General features: G+C 41.8%; 1 protein-coding gene across 1 annotated transcript in view; it reads left to right on the top strand.

The window, feature by feature from the left end:
* The window catches only part of HPGD (15-hydroxyprostaglandin dehydrogenase), a 29,225-nt gene extending 15,498 nt beyond the window's left edge, over positions 1-13,727 (top strand). Inside the window, exons 5-7 of the mRNA XM_060246518.1 lie at positions 6,199-6,275; positions 8,141-8,304; positions 12,700-13,727. Of these exons, the coding sequence (XP_060102501.1) occupies positions 6,199-6,275; positions 8,141-8,304; positions 12,700-12,838 (380 nt within the window). The 3' untranslated portion in view covers positions 12,839-13,727. The remainder of the gene's footprint in view (positions 1-6,198; positions 6,276-8,140; positions 8,305-12,699) is intronic.
* The last annotated feature ends 1,986 nt before the right edge of the window (positions 13,728-15,713 follow it).

Genomic DNA, 15,713 nt, shown 5'->3' on the forward strand with positions numbered 1-15,713 from the left:
GCCCTGCCCCCTAAAAATAAATTTAGGCAGCTAGTGGGGGAAAGGATCACATAGACTGATGGTAGGTCTCAAACTTCCAAGAATCCTGTCCACTTCTTTAAACTGGACAAGTTGAAAGTTATTCCACAAACTGGCCAAATTAGCACCTTGGGACCATATAATCATGTTACAGCTAAGGTGGAGTCCAAATTAGAACCGATGCAAGAGATTTGTCTACAAAGTGCTTAGCAAAATGATTACAGTGGGATGCAGAGCAGTCTACCTCCTTCTGTAGGCTGGTACACAATAGGTGCCTAACAACCAGGAAGAATTTCTCATGTCTGTTCTGTGGATGCAATGGTGGTGGAGAAATAATTGTTTCTTCACTGCCACAACTGCCACGGAGTAGTGGTTGTTGGATTTACCACAGATTAGAAATATTCCATGGAGATCCAATTGAGAGAATGTTGATGAGTCCTGTACTGCAGCGGACAGAACAGACGGTTTATAACAATACATCCTGTTCCATTGTACTGTAGAGGACAAAAACAGAGCTTCTTTATGACCTTTCTCCCTAATTTTAATGCAACAACAAGCACTAGTTTCCCTTACAAAGAGATGCCATTACTGACTAATGAAGTTCAGCAAACCACAAAATGGCAATGTGTTAGCTTTTTGCCATGTTTTATTTCTTAAATCTTTGATCTGATTGGAAAACAGTCAGGAAAAAATTGTTTAAATGTGTGTTGGGTTGGCTCCAAAGATGCCATTCCACCAGTAGGACAACGGTTATACTGGCAGAACAGCACTTCCATTGGTCAATTGTGGTCAATTTGTGCCAGTTTTTCCCTCCCGGTGATGACTCTTCTTTGCACCCATGTGTTCTTAAACACACTTTAACCATTACCCCCCCCCCCCACCCAAAGAAAGATTATGGATGGCACAGCGGACTGCAGTGGGAGCTGGGTCTTGGAGCTAGCAATGGCAGGAAAGACAATGTCATATGTCCTCTTGTGCACTTCGGACAGCACAGTGAGGTCTGCAAGATCTGTCTGTATGTTTCTTTTTGAGATAAGAGTAACCAGAGAGTTCTGCAGAAAGTGTCTTGTCCAAATCGTCTGATAGAGCCTTTTAGAAACGCAGTAAATTTATTATCAGTATACTTTTAAGACAGGCTGTGCTTTTGTACTAGGAAGTTATATACTTTCCAGACAGACTTTATAGTGAAAGATCACACTGACTCATGAGCCCTTTTCCATTTTGCCCTCCAAGGCATCTGGATACCAGCAGCCACTCAAATCTCCATTTGGCATTCACCCAACTTTTCCAACTTTCCAAGGGGCTTCGCTCTTCCTCTTTCAGTTCATCCACTGCCACAACCTGGCCTTTGTAGGACTTACCCACCAAGAAGAGTAGCACTGCCAGCCCCCCTTTCATTCTAAGGTTTTGCCTGTGTCTCCTGCTCCCTAAAGTCTGGTTACCATGGAGGCATCTTGCTGCACTTGCACACCACTGGGGCATTAGTCACTTGCCAGCTGATCATCTCCCTTTCTTCTCATGCCAGTTTTAAATAGTGTGTTTGAATAGCAGAAGTCAATGTGGTCAGAGAACAACTAAGTAGGGTTGGCAGCCTCCAGGTGGGGCCTGAAGATCTACCGCTTTAACAACTGACCTCCAGCTGGCAGAGATCAGCTTCCCTGGAGAAAATGGCTGCTTTGAAGGGTGGGTTCTATGGTATTGTATCATGCTAAGGCCCCTTCCCTCCCCAAACCCTGCCCTCTTTTAGATCCACCCCCAAAGTCTCCAGGTATTTTCCCAACACAGATCTGGCAACCCTAACAACTAGGGCTGCCAACTCCCTGGTCCGGGTGGGAAATCTCCCGCCTGGGAGGTTCTCAACCCGCCGGCCCACATTGGGCCGGCAGGGGGGACCTCCCCCTGTGTTGCTGGCATGATGACGTCACCTGAAAGTGATATCATCAAAATGGTGGTGCCCGTGTGGGGCCACTCTAGGTGTTTCTGGGAAAACTCTATGGTTTTCCAGGATGCTTTAGACATTTGGGAGGTAAAGCTCTATGGTACAATAGGTACCATAGAGTTTTAACCTCCCAAATGGCTACAGTGTCCAGGAAAACCATAGAGTTTTCCTGGAAATGCCTAGAGAAGCCCCGTATGGGCACCACCATTTTGATGACGTCACTTCTGGGTGACATCATTTCATTGCACGTCGCACGCATGAATGTCCCCCACTGGGGGATGAAGAGGACTTGGCAACCCTACTAACAACCAGCATTAAAAATTATAAAACTGTATTAACTTGGAAACCTATACTGGAAAAGTTATGTCATTTGTTAAGCAAGGTGTCTGTATAGTATTCTTTCTAAAATAACTGAAAATATTTATTAGCAAGAAAATGCCCACATGCATAACCTCAGAATAGCAACAGATTGAGCAAAGGATCCAAAAAAAATGCACAATTCTCTGTTCTCTGTGAACTCTGTATAGACCTAGCTGATATTATCCTAAGACAAGTTCTTTAATTTAGAAGTTACAGTGGTTTCAAAAGGTTCCCATTACCTTGGAGGTTTTGTTGAGGTCTGTATGTGCCATTTGGCTAGAAGGAGCTCAGGTTGCACAAGTCTGACTGCCAAGACAGAATTAGCAGAAACAGCCTCCCCAAAAGGATTTTATCTCTGTTTGCCCACTCCCCATGGGTCAAGAAAACCTTCCTGAAGTCTCCAAGAATTTATGTTCTAGCACAGGGGTGGTCAAACTGCAGCTTGGGAGCAACATGTGGCTGTTTCACACATATTGTGTGGCTTTCAAAGCCCCCACCGACCAGTCAATCAGCTTGGAGAAGGCATCTATTTTTAAATCACTTTTTCAAACCCAGCCAGTCAGCAGTTTGGAGAATGCATTGAAAGTTGCTTCCTTTCCACTTCTTTCTCCCTCCACCTATTTTCCTTCCTTCTTTTCTGCCTGCCTGTTTGCTATCAGACATCTGATATTTATTTCTTGCAGCTCTCAAACATTTATTCTATGTGGATCTTATGTTAAGCAAGTTTGGCCATCCCTGTTCTAGCATTTTAAATCTCCTGTTGTCTACTAGGGTCACCTTCCAGCCAGAGGGATAAGCTGACCATTAGCATTTCTAAAGGCTGGCTGGATAAGGTGCGCCCCCTCCCCCCCCCCCCCATCTCCTGCCTGTTCTCTGCTAAGAGAAGAAATACTTTAAAACTCAAGGTGAAGGTTTTGTATAGTCCAAACCTTCAAAGTAAACCACATTCCTCCACAGATCTTTGCACTGCCCCAGTGCAGTCTGGTTGATCATTATACTCTCGCTGATATTCTCTGATTGGTCATTATACTCTCACTTTACTCTGTTCTGGTTAGGCCTCACCTAGACTTTGTTGTTCAGTTTTGGGCACCACTATTTAAGAAAGATTTAGACAAGCTGGAATGTGTCCAGAGGAGGGCAATGGTGAGGAGTCTGGAGACCAAGTCCTGTGAGGAAAGGCTGAAGGAGCTGGGTATATTTAGCCTGAAGAGGAGACAACTGAGAGGTGGCATGATCACCATCTTCAAGTACTTGAAGGGCTGTCATATAGAGGATGGTGCAGAATTGTTTTTTGTTGCCCCAGAAGGTCAGACCAGAAGCAGTGGGCTGAAACTGAATCAAAAGTTTTTAGTTAAACTTTAAGAAGAATTTCCTGATAGAGCTGTTCCTCAGTGGAACAGGCTTCCTTGGGAGGTGGTGGGCTCTCCTTCTTGGAGGTTTTTTTAAAAAAGAAGCTTGATGAACATCTGACAGCAATGCTTATTCTATGAATTTAGGGGGAGGTATTTGTGGATTTCCTGCATTGTGCAGGGGATTGGACTAGATGATCCTGGAGATCCCTTCCAACTCTATGATTCTATGATCATAGCTGAACTGGATATCTGTAGCATAAAGGAAATAGCTAGTGAAGATATAAAGAGCTAGGTTTCCTCATTTAAGTTTCCTTTTTAGTTTCAAGTTTTGACATTCTCCCTAGATGTACACTGTTATAATGGTACTAACAGTAAGAGGTTAAGGACTTGGAATATGCCTTATCTTTGAATTTCCTTTCTGTTATAATGAGTGTTAGTCATAGCTTGAAACTATGTGTTTGTTAAACATTATTACTTCCAGTTTAAATAAACATGGGAAGTTATACCAACAAGAACGTGATGCTCAAAACACCTACAGCACAAGTCATAGAGGACTGAACAAGGCTTGCTTCAGCCAGACATTTGTAAGAATGAGAACAATAAGCTGAAAACTAACAACTGTTTTTACATTCTTAACTCCTGCCAGCCTAAGAACCCAGGTGGTACATCAGTTTATAAATATCTCCAAAACTGTAGATTTAGCTTAAATTATTGACTTCTAATTGTTTATTAATACTAACAGTATGTTATCTTACACACTAGATATATTCTATAAATAAAATATAAATATATATTGTTTACATTACAGATAGCATTTTTGTAATTTAGCTAAGCAAAAGATAATCTTACAATTTCTACCTCTGAAGACTCCTTTCTTCACCTTGTTTTATAGTCCATCAGTTTGATGGAGAGCAGCAGTTCTACCAAGATTATTTTTCTAGTTCACATTCAAGAAAGATGTTTTATTTATAATGTGCCCCATTTGCTTCTTTTCTGCTCTCTCTAACAGTCTTGTAGATATTTTTCTCTCCTTACAAATACCTTACAAACTGTGTTTGTCTGCAGCTTTACAGTATTCAGGCTTACCCCTGAGTCCTTTCATATTTTTTTCCCCTAGTATATCAGTCCATTTAACATGCATGCTCTAACCAAGCTGGATATTTTGCCCTTGCTCATTTTGAACAGGTTATTGAAAATTGGTTCCCATAAATGCAAATACTGTTTTGTAACTCTATCTATTGTACTGAGAGCCAGTATAGCATACCACGGTAGCTGCAGCAACCCAGGTTGAAATTCCTGCTTTGTTATAAAAGGTCACTGGTTAAGTCACACATACTCGGCATAACCTACCTCACAGGGCTTTTATGAAGATAAAATGGAGTTAGGAAAAACCATATACATCATTCTGAACTCCTTTGAGTACGTTTAGGATAAAATATAATAATATTGTTATGGTTAATATTCTTTCAGAAACTTTTGACTGAAAGCCAGGCACAGGTGTTTTGTTTGTTTTTTTAAAGAGAGAAAAAATCCCATTTACTGCATTACCTGCAAATGTAGCCAGACCAGTTTGATGAAAAATGTCTTTGCACTAGAGATGCCCCCAGTGGAATTCCCAGCTGCCAGGACTCACTTCTCCACTGCCAATCAACTGGCTGAGGAGCAGACTTACCCTCCAAAAAAGGGAGGAACACTGGATATTTCAGCGACACACCTATGCAACTTAGCATCACCCAGAAATGATGTAGGCACAATGGGGATGTCAGGGTAATACTCCATTTTTTTCCAAAACTCTATGGTAAAAGCGAATTCTACCATAGAGTTTCTGCCCCCAAACCAGAGCATTGCTCCCTGTGGGTCACACTGAAGTCACATGGGCACATCATTGAAATGTGGGATAAACTCCTCATAAGCCCATCCCACCCCCCACATTCCCTTGCTGGCTGCCCAGAGGGACCTGGCAACCCTACTTTGTACTTGCAGTGAACAAGCAGCAAAAGTACCCAACTGTAAGCAAATCAGTTATGCAAATTATCCTTTTCATTATAAATTCAAACCATTTTTGTATGCATTTAAAATGTTTTATGTTTATCACCTTGACTGACATTCAACAGCAAAGGCATCTAAGAATATTAATTCTTTTATTTCTCAGTTTTCTCTCCAATGGGAATGCAAAGTAACATTAAACATTGTCTCCCCTTCTCCATTTTATCCTCACAATAATCTTTTGAAGTAGGTTATATTGAAAGAGAATAATCTTTCAGAGAGTCACCCAGCAAGCTTCCATGGCAGAGCAGGGATTTGACTCTGGGCCTTCCAGATCATGGTCTAACATTCTTTTAGACATTGTGTAAATAAATGAAATAAATCTTTTTTTTTTTAACTTTTCCTTGTTTCAGTCAGGCTACAAGGTAAAATCTATGAGCAGAAATGTTAATGTATATAGGCTGACATTTTTGCATGCATTATTTTAAAATGTATGTTGATTTTTAATTAATATTCATATCTGCTTTATTTCATTCATTAAAGGACTTATTCCTGTTCCATCTCAACCAGTATATTGTGCATCAAAACATGCGGTTATTGGATTCACACGTTCAATAGCTGTGAGTATGAACAGCTAAAGAGTTATTTCCTAATAACAAAATCACCTTCCCACTTTAACAAAGTTCTTTTGGGAGAGGGGAACTTAAATGGTTTAAGGTATTGAAAGCAACTGTGAGCTTCATTCATTGTAAAAGGACTAGTCTTACCAAGTTGCCTACTCCTGCTGCTCAGAGCCTCTTCTCAAAGGAGTGGTGGGAGTAAAAGTGGGGGGACAGCATCCCGTGATGCCATATCATCATTCCTGGTACATGGAATGGATATCGTGGTGTGCCAGAACATTTTAAAAATCTCCCAAATTTCAGTGGTTTTTACCATAGAGTTTGGACAGATTCCTAGATTACTGTGTGATGCCATTTCCTCCACTCTGTGCCCATAAATGGTCCTGTCCCCAACACCTTCCCAACTGGCAACAGTAGACTAGAGCCACTCATGATGGGGAAAGTGAAGGATATCAATGTCTTAAAGAAATAAAATCATTTTTTCTTTAGAATTCAATTGTCTGATATTTTGAATAGTGCCCAGGTTATCTGGACAAAATGAAACCAAAGTACCTGAAATGACAACAGCAAAAATCTAGACAGAAAATTTATGTATATTCCAATCTGGCAATGGCTAATAGATTTTGTATTGAAAAACAGACAAGTTATTATTTAAACATGAAATATGTTTTTTGGCAAATTATTTATACTAGTGGTCAACAAAGATTGGTTAATGAGTTCAAAAATAACCTAAAGAGTGGCAATAGGCCAAGTTCTCTCTCTTTTCTTCCCTAGCTCCAGGCTATTGGGAGGAAAGGAGAAAGCAAATCATGAGAGACAGGTGGACAGTACAATCTGTGTGCTTCCCCTTCCACCAACTTGGACTTTAAGGCTCCTTGTCTCTGTTAGAATGATGTAAACGAGTGATGTACAAATTGTTTCTAGCTGGAATGCCACGGTGTGTAATTAGCCTAGTTACATATAACTTATTTTCTCATCATTTAAAAAAACCCTTGAATCTATGACTGGCTATGATTATATTTGCTATTTTAGAGCTCAGAAGTCTACAATATTTCTAATACCATCCATTTACATTTATTAGAAGCAGCATGGTAGATGGCTGCACTAACAAGACTGGAGAATGGGCCCGTGGGCCATCCCTATATACAACTCCAGGTTCCCGCGCAAGCATGCCATTGGTTCATTCAAACAGGCAGGGGGCCTGTGATTGGTGCAGGGCAGCAGGTATCTGGATCCTACTGCCCATTGTTCCCAAGTCCCCAAGCTCTGCTCTCCTGGCTCCAATGAGCCCGGCAGGAATCTTATACTACAAATCATATACATAACATATATGCTACCTTTTCCCCCATGGGGACCCAAAGCAACTTACATTGTTCTTCTTTCCCCCATTTAATCCTAACAACAACTCTGTAAAGTACATTAGACTGAGAGCGTGTGAATGGTCTAAGGTCACATGGCAAGCTTCCATGGCAGAGTCTCCCAGATCCTCAGCTGATTTTGCACTCACCTTACGCTGCTCTCACATCCATCTTCTCAGCGCGACATCCTCCCAATTTCCCACTATTTACGTTGGGGCTGCAGCAGACCTTGCAGTTTTGCGCAGCAAACAGAAACTGGTTTTTAGTGGTTTCCGTTTGCTGTGAGAAAACCACTATATTTATTGCAGCCCCGGCACAAACAGTGAGAAATCAGGAGGACGCCACACTGAGAAGACAGACGTGAGAGTGGCGTAAAAGTGAGCGCTAAATCGGTCCTAGTCTGACATTCTTACCTCTATACCATTTGGTCTCAGAATCGAGTGAGATTTGTAAACACAGAATAGGAACACTTAACATGCCTGTGTTTGGTGTATTTTTTTTTAATAGATGGTCTCTAAGGCAAGAAATTATGGTGTACAAATAAATACGATCTGTCCTGGTTTTGTTAACACACCAATTCTTCAAACAGTTGAAAAGGAAGAGAATATGGGCCAATTTTTATCATACAAAGACGAGCTCAAAAATATGATGGAATTCTATGGTTTATTGCCGTGAGTAAAATAATGGTTACCTTATCCTACAGCATGTTACACATAGTTAAAATGCATTAGGGAGACTGCAGAAGGAAGAAACTAAAGAAGACACCAACATTATTAAACATAGTGTGGGGGATATGAGGCTTTCTGCTTGAGATGCCCAGATATATTGGCATGGACAGCCAGTAATCCTGTGTGGTATGTTTCAGTGTGTCTCTATCTCTGCAATGCATATACAATCACTCAGGGCTTCTTTTTTAGCAGGAACTCCTTTGCATATTAAGCCACACACCCCTGATGTAGCTAATGCTCCAAGAGCTTACAAGGCTCTTAGTACAGGGCCTATTGTAAGCTCCTGGAGGATTGGCTACATCAGGTGTGTGTGGCCCAATATGCAAAGGAGTTCCTGCTACAAAAAGAGCCCTTCAACCAGTTATTCCGTCTTGGACTTTTAAACTGCTCCATTTCCCAGTCTGAAATTTGTCACTTTGCTTAGACTTTCCAAAGAACAGGGAAAATATATTCAAGTCTTCTTTCTTGCCCAAAGCCATAACTTGGATGTTGAATGGAAGGTACCACTTCCCACTCCAGCCCCAAAAGGAAAATCACACTAGCCTGTCCAGGATTGTTGCTGAGTAACTTGCTACAGTCGTGCATGCACACCTCCATGCTAACTCTGGTCCGATAGCCCAACTTTAAGAGCACTTAAGAAAAAAATAACCCACCAAATATCCATTGCAGTCCTTAGTGACTCTAAATGCCTCCTACCTTCATTTAAAGCAGGCATCACACTGCAATCAGGGTCTCCCTGCTGGTACCTGAATCTAGTGGAGTTTTGTGTGTGTGCACACACACACACTTTGTGCTCACATCTCCAGTGCAGAACTTCCAAAATCCTCTAAAAATTAGAACACAGCTTTCCTTCTAATTAGGAAAGCCAGCTCCCCCCAGTGATGGTGGGGGTACCCTGTTTCCAGTCCTCACCACCTGCTCTCAGGCAGGGGAGGAAGACTTACTGCATACTGCAAAAAAAAGGAGTCTCACCTGATGTTTTAGCAATACTCCCAACATGACTTCAGCATGACCCGGAAGTGATATAGGCACATCAGGGATGTTGGGGCGACACTCTAGTTTGGGGGCAAAAACTCTGTGGTAGAAGCTAATTCAACATGCCTACATAACTTCCGGGTCATGTTGGAAATCACATCACATCAAGGGCCTTGTTTAAAACACTTAGTGAGACTCTCTGCTCCCAGTAAGCCCACTCCCCATCCCCAGCCAGCTGCCTAGAGGGACCTGGCAACCCTACTCCTAATAGCTTCTCAGGTTATGGCCTCATTGATCATCACAAATGGGAACAAAGGTGGAGGAATATCAACTTGATTATTTTGATTTTCCCTTCAAAACCTTTTCAGCTCTGTGATATTCCTTTTTGTATCACTTACTGATTGCCAATTGCTACCAATAGCTAGTACCTAGAGATACGTATACGGAACTATGATTGATAGAGCTTCTTTCATAAATTCATTTAACACTCTTTTAAAGCCACATAGCAGCTATGAACATACTGTGGAAGCAGATTTCATTGGTGTTTCTGAATTTTTGTTTTATAGGAGAAGAAGAAATGTTTCTCTTTATATACTTCCCTATTATATAATTTTATGAAACTTCTATACTGTCTTTTAAGTTTTTTTCTCTTAACAAAATAAACCCAAGCATTTAGGCCTTTCCTTCGATTTTCCTTTTAAAACCTTTTCAACTCTGATATTCCTTTTTGTATTACTTACTGGCTTTTGATACTAGGCTTCCCAAACCCCCGCCCCGGGCGGGGGACTCCCCGATTCAGAGCCTTCTCCCCCCGCTTGCCAAAAATCCAGAAGCGGGGGGGAAATGGCAGCCCTTCCCACCCAGCCTTGATGGCAGCAGCTTCAACTCGCCCCTTCCCACCCAGCCCCGATGGCAGCAGCTTCAACTCACCCCTTCCCTTCTGACCCAGCCCCCATGGCAGCAGCTTCAACTCGCCCTTCCCTTCCCACCCAGCCCCGATGGCAGCAGCTTCTCCTCGCCCCTTCCCTTCCCACCCCGATGGCAGCAGCTTCAGCTTGCCCCTTCCCTTCCCTTCCCACCCAGCCCGATGGCAGCAGCTTCTCCTCGCCCCTTCCCTTTGCCTTCCACTCATCCCCATCGCAGCAGCTTCTCTTTGCCCCTTCCCTTCCCCTTAGGCTTCCCAATCTCCAGGTCCCAACGGGGGATTCATGGGCTTTACGGGCTCTCCCCAGTAGGGTTGCCAATCCCCAGGTGGGGGCAGGGGATCCCCTGGTTTGGAGGCCCTCCCCCCACTTCAGAGTCGTCAGAAAGCAGGGGGAGGGGAGGGAAATGTCTGCTGCGAACTCTATTATTCCCTAGGGAGATTTATTCCCATAGAAAATCATGGAGAATTGATCCACGGTTATCTGGGGCCCTGGGGAGGGGCTGTTTTTTGGGGTAGAGGCACCAAATGTTCAGTATAGCATCTAGTGCCTCTCCCCAAAATACCCCCCCCCCAAGTTTCAAAAAGATTGGACCAGGAGGTCCAGTTCTATGAGCCCCAAAAGAAGGTGCCCCTATCCTTCATTATTTCCTATGGAAGGAAGGCATTGAAAAGGTGTGCCATCCCTTTAAATGTGATGGCCAGAACTCCCTTTGGAGGTCAATTATGCTTGTCACAGCCTTGATCTTGGCTCCACCCCCAAAGTCCCCAGATATTTCTTGAATTGGACTTGGCAACCCTATTCCCCAGCCAGCCGGCCAGCTAGATCTTGGGCAGGACCTGCAAACAAGTACAGTTTTAAAATGTGTGTGTGCCTTTAAATTGGAGCAGGAAGTACTTCATGGGAAAGGGTTAGCAACAGCAGACCGTGTGAGAGTGCAGCCCCTCTGTTTGTTTTGCTTTCCTTTCGACAAGTGAGTGTGTGTGTGTAAAAAGCAGCGTAGCCCCTGTACTTTCCAGACCTGGTTGTGGAGACTCCTGCTTTGTTCTACTGCTTCAGACCAGCACAGCTGCACCAGAGACAGTTAAGCATGTGTGTGAGTGAGAGAGAGAAAATGGGGGGAGGGAACTCTACTATTCCCTATGGAGACTTATTCTCATAGGAAATGGAAAATTGATCTGCGGGTATCTGGGGCTCTGGGGGGGGGCTGTTTTTTGAGGTTAAGGCACCAGATTTGCAGCATAGCATCCAGTACCTCTCCCCAAAATACCCCCCAAGTTTCAAAAAGATTGGACCCGGGGGTCCAATTCTATGAGCCCCCAAAGAAGGTGCCCCTATCTTTCATTATTTCCTATGGAGGGAAGGGATTTAAAAGATGCATGGTCCCTTTAAATGTGATGGCCAGAACTCCCTTGAAGTTCAATTATGCTTGTTACACCCTTGCTCCTGGCTCCGCCCCAATGTCTTCTGGCTCCACCCCCAAAGTCCCCAGATATTTCTTGAATTGGACTTGGCAACCCTATTTGATACAGAACTGAAATTTTAAAAGATTGGCCTTCTCTGCTAGCCAGCACAGTTGTGTTTGTTATGCTGCTTTCATTTCCCAGATTTCCACTTCTTATTTTATATCTAGCAAGACTATGAGCCAAAACATAGGTCTTGTGACATTTTAGGTCATACAGGGCTGAAGCTTGATTCAGCAAAGCCCAAATGGATTGCCTCTCTACTCTGCCCAATGATATTCCCTCCCCTCCCCCCCCCCGATGCAACAGATGGAGGTATTCTCATAAATCCTCTGTTACTATTTATATCAATTGGAGAGGGTTAAACAGCTATTTGCCTATGTCCCCACAAAAGACAGTGGCATATGTAATAAGCAGAGGGAGTTATAGAACTATTTGTGTGGCTCAAAGTAAGAGTAGGCACCTGATAACCATAATTCAGAGTAGTGGATCCCTTGGAACTGAAGGCTATGCAGCAAGCCAGATGGAAAACTTCTGAGGTTCCAGTTGTCTCTGCATAATGTAGATTTTCATTATGTAGTGCAGGAGTCCCCAACCACCAACCACAGACCAGTACCAGACTGTGGCCTGCTAGCAATTGGGCTGTGGAAAAAATGTTTTCCATGAAACTGGTCCCTGGTGCCAGAAAGGTTGGGAGCCACTGATGTAGTGAACCAAGTACTTCATGCTGAATGAATATCTCAGCAGGTGTCAAAGCCATGGAAATAAATGTGTGGCCATTCTACTGTCATGTTGCCATGCACAAGCATCCTGATGAAATGGTTCTTAGCCTCAATGAAACTTTGGTTCTCCTGCATAGTCAAAAACAGGACTGCAGTTTTATTATACCTCTGCTCCTCACCCCACCTTTCATGGATACAGAAGTATGATCTGTAGTGAACCACATCTAATTCTTATCATTTGAAATTAATTTATAGGCCATCATTAGTTGCTGAGGGACTGATAAAAATACTTGAAGATGATGCATTAAATGGAGAAGTTATGAAGATAACAACAAACAAAGGGATTCATTTTCATGAATATAGTCCACTGCCATTTCCGTCAAACAAGCAATAAATTCTAAAACATTACCTCAGTTTCCTTTAAAGAAGAATATTGTTATTTGCTTCCAAAATGTATGTTAGAATAAATGGATAAGCAAAAAGAAAATCTTGGTTACTGTTAGTTTACCTGAGTTTTTAAAAATTGCTGTCAGTAACCCTTATGTGAAGGATGGGGAGCATTGCCAAAATGAGTTTTTATATCAGAATTGTAATTATTGCTTATTTTATACAAAAGGGCATTTTAACTATTTTTAAACTATTTATGATACTATCTAATTTCATTTGTGATAAAACATTATAGAACTAAGTTATAAAAGTCATATAATTTAGATGCCACACTAGCTTGTATGTAAAGTTTATCATAAGAAAAAAAGCAGTACACATTTTGGACATTCACAGGTAATCCCCAACATTGTCATAAACTGAGTAGTGTACTTTCAGTGTCTCATGTATTCTAGCTACCATTGTATGATTCAGTGGTTTTCAAAACGTGGGTCAGGACCCTAAACTGAGTCACAGCTTTCTTACAGTGGTTCGAGAGGCCATGAGCGATGAGGTCTAACATGGGTGGACTGGGGGGAAGGATGGCCAGATCCAGGTTGGGAAACTCTTGGAGTGGAGCCTGGAGCAGACAGGGATTTCAGTGGAGTCCAGCCTCCAAAGCAGCCATTTCGTCCAGGGGAACTGATCTCTGTAATCTGGAGAAGAGCTGTAATTTCAGGGGATCCCCAGATCCCACCTGGAGGGTGGCATCCCTAATGGCAGAAGAGGCTCTGAAGTTGCAAATTTGGGTGTTGCTCTACATGGTGTATGAAATGACCAAGAAATACAGACTGCTGTTCAATAATGCTATATAAACACAAACCATGAAAAAAAAATAAAATGTACACATTCAATATTAACTGATGTGAGATTCCTACATTTATGTGGTGGGGGAAAGCAACATGCTGTTACTGTTCAAGTGGTTCCTGAAAAATACAGTAAGTTTAGTCATGCATCCCTGTTCAAAATATTTGAAAACTACTAGTCTCATTCATAGAATCACAGAATTTGAAAGTTCAAAGTGACCAAGGACCATCCAGTCCAACCATCTGCACCATGCAGGTGCAGTATCCCTGCCTAACAGTTGTCCAACCTCTGCTTCAACACATTCAAGGAAGGACAGCCAACAACATTCCCATGTAACTGATTCTAGCACTGAACTGCCATTATTGTTAAGACTTTCCCCCTAATATCCCACTGATATCCCTAGCCATACTTTGAACCCATTATTTCAAGTCCTATCATCCACTACCAACTAAGACAGCTTCCTACCTTCCTCTAAGCCCTTCAGGAACTTAAAAAGTAATTAGTGCATACAATAATAATATGCTTGGAAGCTGTCTATTTATCTTATTGTATACAACCATAATGGTATTAGATTTACAAGAGCACTGCATTTAAAAATATTGTCTTTGGCTACGGGACAGACATTGTGTTTAACACAAAGGCACCAATCTCATGTTCAGTAAAGCGAATAATTTCTGTAGGCATTATACTAAGCCTCCCCAGAAGTTACTTCTGGTGCCAGTTACCTAAATAAATTACGCTTTTGAATTTGGATCAGAATATGTAATTGAAATAGTATCATGCTATCAGCTCAAAACCTGCTGTTCTTTTTGTACAGTACACTAATTCTCCATTGTATAGACGGGATAGTACTAACAATCCCTAGTCCTCTAATAAGAGCTAAAAAAAAAGTCACAAAGTGACCTATAATAATGAATTATTTGCCTATCTTAATTAAATATGGTAGTATAAATACCATATATCAAAAACAAGATGAAAGATTAATTGTTGTAATTTAATTATCTAACCCTACCATATGCTGCCCTGATTGGACTAATTAAATCAATCTGAAACTTAATTGATAAATTTGAGAGTCACAGGTCTATTCATGTCATTTCAGAAATACATTTTTTCCCTCCATTGCTAGGATAGGGTGGGGACAGAATTCAATAAGACTCAGAGAAATTACACTTTTGAACTAGTTGGATTGTGGTTATGGCGTAATATTTGAAGAGGCAGTATTAATGGAGTCATACACCCAGAATGTAATAAAATTGGTAAGTAATATGGTATTTTTACACTATGAATAATCAGTTTTGAGGATTAATAGAAGGGACATATTGTTAAACATAATTTGCAGAAAGTGGGTAAGACCATTTTAAGTCAGAGCTTGTTACTGACTTCCCTCATCTAAATTAAAGGGTTTTCTGCAACTACAATAGGAGTGGCAGCAGGAAAAAGTAGCAGTGGGTTCCAAGGTGTTGGGGAATCTTAGCTTACCAATATGTCAGTTACTGGATTTATGCTATAGTGGAGCTGTGGCTCAGTAGAAGAGCCTCTGCTTTGTATGCAGAAGGTTCCAGGTTCAATTATCATTTTTTTAAAAGTCCCTCAGTGAGATAAGAAAAACTACAATGTTGGTGCTCAGCTGTCATTACAAGCACCTTCACAGAAGCAATGGAAGGACAAGTATGACTGCATGGATGCACCATTCACTATTCCCTGTTCTTACCATGGCTGCATCCAATTTTTCCACTTGCCTGTCATCACAACGGAGTATCTGCACTGGAGCGTTTTCCTCACGTTTCTTCATCGGCCTCCATTTTCTCCCACATTCTCACAAACTAACCTCCAGCCTTTCCAGGCTTTTTAAATCAGTAATTTTCCTTTGCCATAACATAATGATGTTATAATATTCTATTGTCACAATGTACTGATTCCCCAAATTTCCAGACCTCTTAGTTCTGGTCATAGTAAGGTAAAATTCCCAGATTGCCTTTCCCCTTATATCTCTACAACACAAAGGGCTAGAGATTTACCTTTTTTGTAAATAAAACTGG

This window comes from Heteronotia binoei, chromosome 9 (genome assembly GCF_032191835.1).
Source record: "Heteronotia binoei isolate CCM8104 ecotype False Entrance Well chromosome 9, APGP_CSIRO_Hbin_v1, whole genome shotgun sequence".
NCBI lineage: Eukaryota > Metazoa > Chordata > Lepidosauria > Squamata > Gekkonidae > Heteronotia > Heteronotia binoei.